Source organism: Mandrillus leucophaeus, unplaced genomic scaffold (assembly GCF_000951045.1).
Source record: "Mandrillus leucophaeus isolate KB7577 unplaced genomic scaffold, Mleu.le_1.0 Scaffold322, whole genome shotgun sequence".
Classification (NCBI taxonomy): Eukaryota; Metazoa; Chordata; class Mammalia; order Primates; family Cercopithecidae; genus Mandrillus; species Mandrillus leucophaeus.
The window spans coordinates 2,575,990-2,587,866 of NW_012103388.1; the positions used below are offsets into that span (position 1 = coordinate 2,575,990).

Genomic DNA, 11,877 nt, shown 5'->3' on the forward strand with positions numbered 1-11,877 from the left:
ACAAACATTGGCTGTGCGTGATGGCAGGCGCCAATAGTCCCAGTTACTCGGGAGGCTGAGACTGAAGAATTGCTTGAACTCAAGAGGCAGAGGTTGCAGTGAGCAGAGATCACACCACTGCACTCCAGCCTGGGCAACAGAGCAAGACTCCATCTCAAAAAAAATTTTTTTTTAATTATTTAATTAAAAAAAATTAAAATTAGCTGGGCATGGTGGCACGTATCTATAGTCCCAGCTACTCGGGAGGCTGAGGTGGGAGAAATCGCTTGAACCTCGGAGGTCAAGACTGCAGTGAGTCACTATTGTGCCACTACACTCCAGCCTGGGCAAGAGAGCAAGAACCTGTCTCAAAAAAACAGAGAAAATCTTATCACGGCACCCTACTACCTAAAACCCTTCTCTACTTCCAACTATTCTTAGTATAAAGACAGAATCTTTAACATAACCTACAAAACTCTGGAGGACCTGTCTTGTCTACCTCTCCAGGTCCTTTTCCTACCATATTCCCTCCATCTCATCCTGTCTCTTACCACTGCATATCACCATCACTGTTTCCTACAACGTGCCAAGCTCCCTGACATCAAGCCTTGTGCTGTGGCCTCTCACTGGAATTATCATTCCCTAATTAACTCTGCTTTTAAGTCAAACAAGCCATCCCTCACCTCCTAGACTATGTCAGGTCTTGTTTCAAATTCAATTAGTTTGGCATATCTTCCTTTCATAGAACTTACCACAGCTATTGTTATATTCATTTTTACAATGTTATAAGTAATACCTCTCCCCCACCGGAAATTCTAACTGCCATGATAAAGGGCAGTTCTGTTCATGCTAGCCATACCTGCACCCAGGATTTAGTACAGTGCCTGCCATGTAATATTTATTGAATGAAGGAATGAACGAAAAATATAGCCCATCAAGAGATTCTGAGTCTTATGGCCTAATACAAGGGAAATTACCACTCAAGGTACATAACATTTAATACATAATTACACTTAGGATTCTGTTACCAATTTCATTCTACATAGCCTATGAAAATACCAAATCAAGAGCAGTATCTCTGAATTTACTTTCACAGTTGGCTAAGTGTTTTTTTTTAATTAAGATCCTTTTAGCAAATAATTTTTTTTAATTTATTGAGCTTGAGATGGGGGTCTCACTGTATTGCCCAGGCTAGTCTTGAACTCCTGGGTTCAAGCAATCCTCCCACCTCAACCTCCTGAATTGCTGGGATTACAAGCCTATGCCATCGTACCCAGCTTGGCTAAGTGTTTTTTATAGTTATTAGCTCTAAATGTTGCTGTATTTTTGTATCTAAGTAGAAGCTATCAAATGTATATATAAAATTATATAACTAACCTTTCAAGGTCTCTTCAAGTGAATTCTTTTTGTTAAAGCAGAAGTAGCTTTAAAAAGTTTAGAAAGGTTCTAACAAAGGGTTCACAGGTTCAACAAAAGCCCACAATACAATCACTAACAGAATTATTTTTTAAAAATTACCTGTCACTTACATATATATTTCCTCGAGGCTATTTGATAAATCCGCGCGTTCTTGCCCTTTAAGCCAAGGAGCACTAAGATTAAATAAAACAATTAAGAAGATTATTCAAGAATTATGTTTATATCTCAAATTACTGATTACATCACAAACAAATTTTTTTTGGCTTTAAAAAATTATTTTCATAAAACGGTCTTATATTTGTATAAATCTATATAGTCACAAAATGCTAGCCTTCCCAAGAAACCATGACAAAACCCACACCAAAATTACTCTGTTTTAATGGTTTAAAAATTGGCCAGGCGCGGTGGCTCATGCTTATAATCCCACCACTTTGGGAGGCCGAGGCGGGCGAATCACGAGGTCAGGAGATCAAGACCATCCTGGCTAACATGGCAAAACTCCATCTCTACCAAAAATACAAAAATTAGCTAGGCACAGTAGTGGGCACCTCTAGTCCCAGCTACTCAGGAGGCTGAGGCAGGAGAATGGCATGAACCCGGGAGGTGGAGCTTGCATGAGCCAAGCACGCCTCTGCACTCCAGCCTGGGAGACAGAGCAGGACTCCATCTCAAAAAAAAAAAAAAAAAAAAATTTCTGAAAAGGATATTTATGTTTACAAGCATTCTATATCTATCATTTGCAATAAATAAAAATAAAAATTTACAGAACCATTATTAACAGTAAACATTAATGCTATGGTTTTAAAATATGTGCACAAAAAAACCAATAGGTAAAAATTCTAGTAATTGAGTTTTTTTTTTTTTTTTAAGGCTAATTAAGTGAAGCAGTGGGAGTGAAGAAACAAAGTAATCTAACCAGTTGTGATCAATTACTGGTTATAAATCAATTACTGGTCTACAATCAGACCAGCCTAGTAATTGAGTTTATGCAATTCTGTTCCCAAGGGTTTATACATATTACTGGGTGGCGGGGCCAAGGTAGATGAAATATCACTTGCATCAACAGGTCATGACTCATAAAAGATTAAGCTTGGGCTTCTAAGAAGATGGTTCGTCAACATCAATGGGGAAAGGGGCAGGGAGAAACACCAGAAGCATCATAAGTAACTCCTGGAAGGCACGCAGTCTTACATGTACATCAAGGAACTGTGGTTATGTCAGGAGAACTAGGTTTGGAGAAACTCTAACGGCCAAGGTTTCTAGATTACTAGGCTCAAGAGGAAGGTTTCCTTCCTCATCTCTAAAGACAATTCTGCAGCTACTTCACCTCTACGAACCTTGTGATTCCCTTTCATATAAAGTGGCATATTCCACTGTTTTACAGAATTTAATTTTTATTTAAATGCTCTATACCAAACCCAAAAGGTATTTTTAATTTCTATATACATTTTAATAAGAAAGATATTTCCCGTAAATGCAAAGTACAGTATAAACATCTTTCAAAATATAATCTTTTTATAACAATATAAATGTAGAAATACAGCTTACTTCAACTGGTAGATAGGTGGAGCTGTACCTGGGTATTCATTTGGCAGCATCACCTACAATGCAGGTTCAAAAACATCTGTTTACACTTCATCAAGGTTCAAAAGTAACCATATTTACAAAGCTAGCAACCGGACAAAAAGGGCAAGGAGGACAGAGGTGAAAGGAAAAGGAAAACTGAAATATGGACATTATACCCTGACCCGAAGTGGATGGAGTGGCATTATAATATTTTCTGGGCACTTTTCAGTATTTCAAAAGAAATACTACAAAAATCCTAGGAAACACTATTAACTATATGAAACAGCTAACATACAATAGAGAACCATACACATACTTCTTTTCAAATCAGTATTATAAAAACAAACACTGGCAAAAACTGTTTTGCCTCCTTTATGCTGAAAGTACATACAAGCAGTCATCAAAGATTAAGCACTAAGAAAAGCCATAGCTGACCTTTTCATTTATTTTATCCTAATTACAACTGATAATTGATCATTGATTCTCAATTAATAAAGAAATGAGTGTCTCCTCTACCAGTCATCTACATTATTAACCTCTCCTTCCTTTTAAATGTTAGGTATCTTTCCAGGTTTGGACCCTTTCCTGTTAGACGAAGAGAATAATGAAGGGAAGAAAAACTACAGTCTCTCAAGGGTACATTAACACTTTTAAATGATTAAAAGCACTGGATTAGAAAGATTGAAACTATCAATCAATGTATGATTTCAAAGTGATCTGAGATGTAACTGCCCACGTGTTTCACCATTGACAAAAGCCAACAACAATTTAGAAAACAACACAAATAATCACTAGAATACAGAAGTCAACCATATAGTTAATACTGTAACTGAAAGATGGCTGCAGGGAAGGGGGAAAAAGTACCTGCAAGCAAAGCGTCCATTTGGGGTCATCTATATCGTCGCTAATTCTAATACAAAATATTTTGGCACAGTCGTCAATGACACACCATTCCTCGCCATAAATGGCTGCCATTGCTTCAATTTCCTCATTCTGAAAGAAATTGATGTTTTAAAAAGTCAACAAATGTACATATCTTAAAATCCTATTCTTACTACTTTATAAGGTATTCGCATTCAACATTACCAGCATAGATAAAAGATTCCTAGACGAGCCTTACCAGGCCAAATGTTTCTTAAGAGCAGGTCACCGTGTTCTACTCTCTGGGTGGTTGCTAGGCGCTACTCCAATGACTGGAGCCAGGCTTGCTACTGCGTTACTGTGCTTTTGGCCACTACTGAGCCAAAATTTAATATATATGCACTCCCATACTTTGTAATGACCATTCACACATGAAAAGATAAACCTATCTTCTCTGTTCCACCTTCTCTTTTTTAACAGGTAATCTCCACCCCTGACTCCCACCCCCAATAGCTCTGCCCCACATTATCTGTGTACTCCTCCTGGGTGTCTCACTGGTTCTTTCGAATGAAATTTTGTGTGGTGGGGAGGTGGGGAGGGGATACACAAGGACTGGATGGGTGGGTGGGTGGTAATCAAACCCTTAAAACATTTCATAAATTATTCTTTGGGCTTGGGGTTAAAACAGAAAAATAACTGGAGGACCTAAAGGGAAAAGATGGGAAGCAAAGCATCCATTCGACTTCGCAGCATTTCATTTTGTACTCACAGCCCTGTAGGAAAAGACATATGATCGCCCACGTGAACAAGGCACAGGGAAAGCTCGATGCCAAGGACCAGAAGGAGTGAGATTCGGTGGGCTCTCGGGGACGTGCAGGGTCTGGGCTATTGCCCATTTTGCAAAGGGGGAAACCCGAATTCTTAAGTGATTTGTCCAAGATGACCCGGCGGCGGCAGGGTGGGGAGCGAAACCCTGGTTTTTGCCTTCGGCCCAGAGCTGCTTAGTCGCGTGTTAATGGTTGACGAGGACACCGTCCGAGACAGGCCCAGCCCGCGACCGCCGAGGAGCTGCCGGCCTAAGAGCGCTCGCCGAGGGGAAGCGCCGGAAAAATGGAACGCGGTGGAGCAAATGGCGTGGCCGGTGCTGGCGGAACCCGGAGCTGCCCCGGGCGGAGTGCCCCTCGGCTGAGGAGGACTGGGGTGGCCAGGCGAGCCCGAGCCGAGCCTGGAGAGTCGGCACCCCGCCGGGGCCTCACCTGCCTCTGGTCGCTCCCTGCGTCCCCCTCAGCCATGTGGCCCAGGGACCGGCCCTGCAACCGCCGCCTGCCAGGTCCGGAGCGCGGGGGCGGGGCGCTGCGGCTGCGAGCGGAGAGCTGGCTGCGGTGCGGCCGGACCCGGAACCGCAACCCTGCCACGCCGCGCAGCCGGAATCTGCTTCCGGGTTGCGGGCCGAAAGATGCAAGGGGCTCCGGGCTCCCGGGTTTGTTGTGGGGTTCTCCGTTGGGGCCTCGCTCCCGCTTTTCCACTCTCCCGTAGGGCAAAGACACAGGGAAAGCCGGCCCTCCCGAGTTGCTGCGGGAGGCTTTCTTGGCTCTGTCTCCTGGGAATGTGCCGGGGCGGGGGGCTTTTGCTTGCCCATTGCGGCCCTGGCGCCATCGGAACGCCAGGAGACTTTGGGGAGTCATTTACCGCCGCGTCCCGGGAAGGGACTCAAACCTCAGTCCACAGCCCCAGACTCGTCTTTACATTCCCAGGCAAAGGTTTTGTGTGTTTGTTTTTAACATGTTTCAAGTTTTGTCGGATTTTGGCAAAGTTAGGTCTGATTCACCAAAACTGGAGAACAGAGAAGGCTGGCGGTAATTTTGAAAGCGTGAGGAGAAACCTTATTCTCCCATTCACTGTTGTATTGCGATCGTTTTCTTTAGTCTCCTTGAATATTGTGGGGGCAACTTTTGTGCGAGATAGTAGTAATGCCAGTCAACTAGAGCATTGATTCATTTTCCCAAAAAATGAATCAGTTTGCCATTACTCCCTCGCCGATAACACACGTTCCATGACATTCTAATACATTGGTTATGAATTATATCAACCACCTTATTCAAGACACCTCAATCGGGCAGTTATTCTCTTGATTGCAAGGCATCCTTGCTTGCTTCACTTTTCTTCACACATAATACACAAAAACTCAAAATACTACATCTTTCTTCTTTAATCATGGTTATTTTTCTGGCCCCCTTTAAAACTGTTCTCTTAAGGTAAATCATGGTACAGAAAAATAAAACTCTTCGCAGAGTTAGGAGTTCAACAGCTGTAGAGAATTCCACTTACAATGAGTATAAGCCTTGTGGATTTATTAATTCAACAGACATTTATTAGGCTCTTACCGTGCTAAACATGGGAGATGCAAAATCATATGTCATACATTGCCTTTAAGGGGCTAAGATGTGAAGGGAACAAAAGTAAACCTGAACCAGAAGTACAGTAATGAATCTCTTAAAGATTGGATAAGTTCTGAGAAATTTACCCTTAGGCGGTTTCGTCGTGACAGTGTGAACTTCATAGAGTAATATACTTACACACACTTGGATGGTGTAGCCTACTACTTATCTGGGCTATGTATCACCTGTTGCTCCTAAGCTACAAATCTGTACAGCATGTTACTGTACCGAATAGGCAGTTGTAACACATGGTATTTATGTATCTAAACAAAGAAAAGGTACAGTACAAATATGGTAGTACAAATGCCGTAAGGTATGGTAGTACAAATACCATATTACAAATACGGTATTGGACATGCAAGTGGTGTTATGAGACCACTGTCATATATTTGGTCCATCAGCATAAGTCACTGTAACCTCCTGGGCTCAAGCAATCTTCCTGCCTCAGTTCCTCTAGTAGCTAAGACTATAGGCATGTGCCACCATACCCAGCTATTTATTTTTATAATGTAGAGTTGGGGGTCTCACTGTTGCTCAGACTGGTCCCAAACGCCTAGCCTCAAATGATCTGCCATCCTCAATCTCCCAAAGCCCTAAGTTTACAGGTGTGAGCCACCACACCCATCCCTGAACTCTTCACTGACTTTTTCATATTTCTTACAGCTTCTATGCAAACATAATGGTTTTCACACTTTTTAAAAAGGCCGTGGAACCTTTTCTTCAATGAAAGTTCATGTAAAACAAATTTGTTCTGGCTGAAATGAAAATAGGACTGATTGTTCTGGCTGAAGTGGAAATAGGACTGAAGTCCCAAGTACTCAGCAGTACTCCCTCCCTCCCCGCAGCCCCACTAAAACTTTAAAACCCAAGTTTGAAAAACGCCACGTTAAAACTTAACCTTCTAAACAAAGCACAATATATTCAATTAGTTACACATAGTACCTCTATTCTAACCACATATCATAGCAACCCAGACCATCTTCTACAGATTACACCCATGATTTTCTATTATTAATTCCTAGTTCCTCAAAGCTATAACCTTTTAAGTCTTCTTTTGAGCTCAAATTCTAAATGGAAATGACTCTTTCTGCCAAAGGGAACAGAAAAAAAACCCTCCCCATTTCTCTGGCCTGCATTAGCATGTAGCCAATACAGAGAACCCTGAATAAGGCCCCAAACTTGGACATGCAAGGAGCCCTTTGAAAAGAAAAGAAGTAATTTAAAGTAACAAGTGTAGTAGTCAACCTACATTTTGAAGAATGTGCTGGAAAAATGCAAGATGGTATAGACAATTCAGTTGCAAAAGACTACTTGGTGTAAACCTTGAGCAGTTTCCTAAGCAGAGACTGAGAATACTCTGCAAATAAAAACACAGTCCTGGATCCAAGACGGGGTCTCTCAGACAGATTCCAGTGATGTACACATCCTTTTACTCAAATGGTTACTGGCTGTCTCCCTTAAACTCAGTATGTTCACAACTGAACTCAATCACTTTTTCCTAAACTTACTCCTTTTTCTATATTCCTCAGTTCAATAATTGGCAACCCTTGGACCCTTGCATCCATAATTGTCCAAGATGAAAACTGGAAGACATACTATACTATACTCTTCATTCCTTACCTCCATACCCAGGCAGCAAGTTCTGATGACTCTGATTTCTTGATAGCCCTTGTATTCCTCATATACTCCTTCCTAATCTTACTGATTGCATCTGGACCTTCTTCAAGTTACCCTCCTCTCTCGCCTCTGCCAAAGTAATCAAACTGTGTAAGTCTGTTCATGTCTCCTCCCTTGAAATCCTTTAGTTGCTCCCCCTTGCTTTCGTGATAACACTTAAACGCCTTAACTCACAAGATATGTTCCTGGTCATCTCTCTAATTTCATCTCTCGTTGTTTCAGCCATAACAGCTTAATCTACTTAAGCATTCTTTGAAGAAAGAAATCCATTGCTTCTGGAAAGTATGAAACTGCTGTTTTATGCAGTAGACACAATATAGGGAATTGAGCCAAGATATGCAAAGGGGTCAGGATGGTAACTGCACAAATCTTCAGGCAATCAGGAGGAGATGCACATCCCCAAATCCCTGAGAACTCACACCTAGAAGATAAATTTATGATAACTGGCTGCACCAAACTTTCTATGTAGGGTGGATTTTGGAGCCCAATATTGATAGGAGGGGCTTGAAACGTTTTGCTTAAGATTAAGAAACATACTGTCCATGCCAGATAATTGGAGGGGGAAAAGGAGATGATTGACATCATAGAGGGTCAAAGCCCTCTCTTGGCACCAAAAACGAATGCACATGTGCAGGTGATACAGAGATAATCATAAAGGGATTGTACAAGTAGTATGACAAGAAGGGCTTGACAGCTGTGATTTTACACAAGGAGGAATGAGTTATTTGAATGGCAAAAATCTAACCTAGAATTGTGTATATCTGTTTTCCACAGAATTGCCTGGCACATCAGGGGTGAGGCATTAAACCTGCGAAGAGTTCTCAATAACCCATTTAGATAGCCTGAATAAGACGCTTTCAAGTATTCTCTAGGCCCTTGCTACTTAAAGTGAGGTCTGTGGACCGACAGCATGTTATCCAAGGGCTTGTTAGAAATACAGAAACTTAGGCCCCACTTCAGACCTACTGAATCTGCATTTTAATGAGATTCCCAGGTGATTTGTATGCACATTAAATTTTGAGACTCTTGTGTGATGACCGAGAAAAAGCACCTCTTCAATCTTAGCGGGAAGAGTAATTGACTGAGGGCTCCAGCTACTGGGCTCAGAGATCTATTGCTATGCTTGCACTGAAACCACGTTTTTCGTGGGCAGCTCTCAGGCAAGAGTATGGCACAGTTACTCAGTAGGCCTACTTTTGGGAGACAGGATTCCTCCGATGGGGTGCTTGGGCTCCATACCTTGCTGAACTTTCCTTAGAAAAATGCCACACAACCTTCCTCTACTTCTTTTTATTTTTTATTTCTTAGAGACAGGATCTCACTCTGTCACCTGGGCTGGAGTGCAGTGGTGGGAATCATAGCTCACTGAGGCCTCGATTTCCAGGGCTCAATCAATTCTCCCACCTCAGCACCCCAAGTAGCTGGGACTACAGGCACACACTGCCACACCAGGCTAATTTTTAAGTTTGTTTTAGAGTCAAGGTCTCACTGTGTTGCCCAGGCTGGTCTCAAACTCCTGGGCTCAAGGGATCTGCCTGCCTCAGCCTCCTAAAGTGCTGAGATTATAGGTGGGAGCCACTGTGCCTGACCTTGTCAGTCTTATTATCTCTATTTTAACATTAATGCTGGTCATGACACCTAACCTGCAAAAGGCATGTGGTATAATGAGGCATGTCTGACCTCCCTTCCCATCGTGGCCAGGAATTCAGTTTTTCAGTTTTTTTCTAGAGTCCCCTTGGCCAAGAGGGAGTTCATTCAGTCACTAAAAGGGCTCAGGATTTTATTTTAATTTCTAAGACCCTTCCCTTCTTTCTATTCCAGCTGCTCACCTTAGTTCAGGCCGTATCACCTCACCCCTATACTACTGCAGGGACATCTTAGCTCCTTTTCCTGACTCCAGACTTTTCCCTTCCACCCATCCTGCCTTCAGCTAACAGAGCTCTCTCGTTAAAGCATCCACTGTTCAAAAGCCTCTTCATCTGCATTCCCAACCTCAGGAAATGGCTCCTCTACTTGCCAGTTGCATGGACCAGACACATGGCAGCCATCCTTTATCTTCCTTGTCCCTCATCCCTCTCATGCAACCATCACCAAGTTCCTTCTGTCCCATCACATAAGTGTCCCCTGGATCTGTCTACTGATACTTTGCACCATCCCCATAGTTCCCACAAAAATTCAAGCCGCTGTTATCTATTCACGGAGTCCCCTGCAACAGCCTCCTTGCTGGTATTCTTGCTTCCAACATTACCATCTTTGAATCCATTCTCCACATCGCCACAAGCTTTATCCCTATGATGAAAATCCAGTACTGTGACTCTCCTGCTTGAAACTCTTTGGGCTTTTAACTCCACGGCCCTGAGAATGAATCTCAAACTTTATGACACAGTATAGGGTCCTTTGAGATATGGCTCCTGCTTCTCTCTCCAGTCTCATCTTTTCACCCCAGCTGTCTCTAGCACCTTAGGTTCTAACCTCACTGAACTACACTCCTGATAATAAGGCACATTATTGCTTGCCTACTACAGTCCTTCTTGCATGTCACTCCCTGTATGTGGGATGTTCTCTCCTCCCACGTCTCACCTATTTCTATATACATCTTTTTAAACTCAGCTTCCTTAATGCCAGTTACTAAGTCTTCATCCTTTTATCCCCAGCTTGCAGTACAGTGCCTAGCACCTTGTGGCCCTCCATCCAGAGAAGGTAAATACATTGTGGTCTTATAGATAGTTAAGAGACAGAGAACTGGGATTTGATCCAACTTTCTGATTCTAAATTTTGTGTACATTCCATTTCCCTATACTGCCTTCTTATGAAACATCTTAGACATAAAGCCCCAGTTCATTTCATTCATTTAACGATGATTTCTTGATTTCTGAATATGTGCCATGCACTATGTTAGATAAAGGGAATAAACTGGTAAGCAAGGCATTCCTGCTAAAAGGCCAATCTACTTCTAGATTAAAGATGAAAGATAGCTAAATCGAGAGTCATTTGCAGACCATGTGATGATCATAGGAGTAAGTACAAAGTAATAGGACAGCATGTAGGAAGGGCCGCTAACCCAGCCATATGGAGTCAGGAAGGCCTTTGGAGAGAAGTGATTTTTTTTTTTTTTTTTTTTTTTTTGAGATGGAGTCTTGCTCTGGCACCCAGGCTGGAGTGCAGTGGCACAATCGGCTCACTGCAACCTCTGCCTCCTGGTTTCAAGCCATTCTCCTGCCTCAGCCTCCCCAGTAGCTGGGATTACAGGCATGCATCACCATGCCCAGCTAATTTTTGTATTTTAGTAGAGACGGGGTTTCACCATATTGGCCAGGCTGGTCTCGAACTCCTGACCTCGTGATCCGCCTGCCTCGGCCTCCCAAAGTCCTGGGATTACAGGCGTGAGCCACCGCACCCGGTGAGAAGTGATTTTTAAGCTCAGACTGCATGAAGCATAAATATCAGGAAGACGAAGAAACTGGGGAAGCATTCAAAGCACCAGAGAACAACATGGAGAAAGGCTCTAAGCATCAGAGACCACGTCAACACTGGGAACTGAAAGTTGTTCATAATTGCTGCAGCGTGAAATACCATGGTGATAGTGATTAGAGGTGAGTCTGGACATACGCATGGCTTTATGATGCTAAGGGGTTTAGACTATGTCCCAAAAGATGTAGAGCTGAAGCTGGGAGTGGACTGGTGGTGCTCCTGTGGTCCCAGCTACTAGGAGACTAAGGCTGGAGGATCCCCTGAGCCAAGGAGTTAGAGGCTGTAGTGCGCACCATGATCGCATGTGTGAATAGCCACTGCACTCCACCCTGGGAGACATAGCAAGATACTGTCTCTACCAAAAAAAAAAAAAAAACTGAGTTGAATTTTCAGCAAGGAAATTAATAGATCAGATTTAAATTTTGGAAATATCCTATGACTACAAAGTAAAGAATAGATTGGGGTT

General features: G+C 42.7%; 1 protein-coding gene across 3 annotated transcripts in view; it reads right to left on the minus strand.

Annotated features, from left to right (window-relative positions):
- The window catches only part of IMPACT (impact RWD domain protein), a 30,908-nt gene extending 25,679 nt beyond the window's left edge, over window positions 1–5,229 (minus strand). For all 3 annotated transcript variants that reach the window (XM_011988063.1, XM_011988064.1, XM_011988062.1), the window contains exons 1-4: window positions 5,082–5,229; window positions 3,829–3,957; window positions 2,947–2,999; window positions 1,509–1,571 (exon numbers count right to left, since the gene is read on the minus strand). In XM_011988063.1, coding sequence (XP_011843453.1) covers window positions 1,509–1,571; window positions 2,947–2,999; window positions 3,829–3,957; window positions 5,082–5,117 — 281 coding nt within the window. In that variant the 5' untranslated portion in view covers window positions 5,118–5,229. The remainder of the gene's footprint in view (window positions 1–1,508; window positions 1,572–2,946; window positions 3,000–3,828; window positions 3,958–5,081) is intronic.
- Between the last annotated feature and the right edge of the window lie 6,648 nt (window positions 5,230–11,877).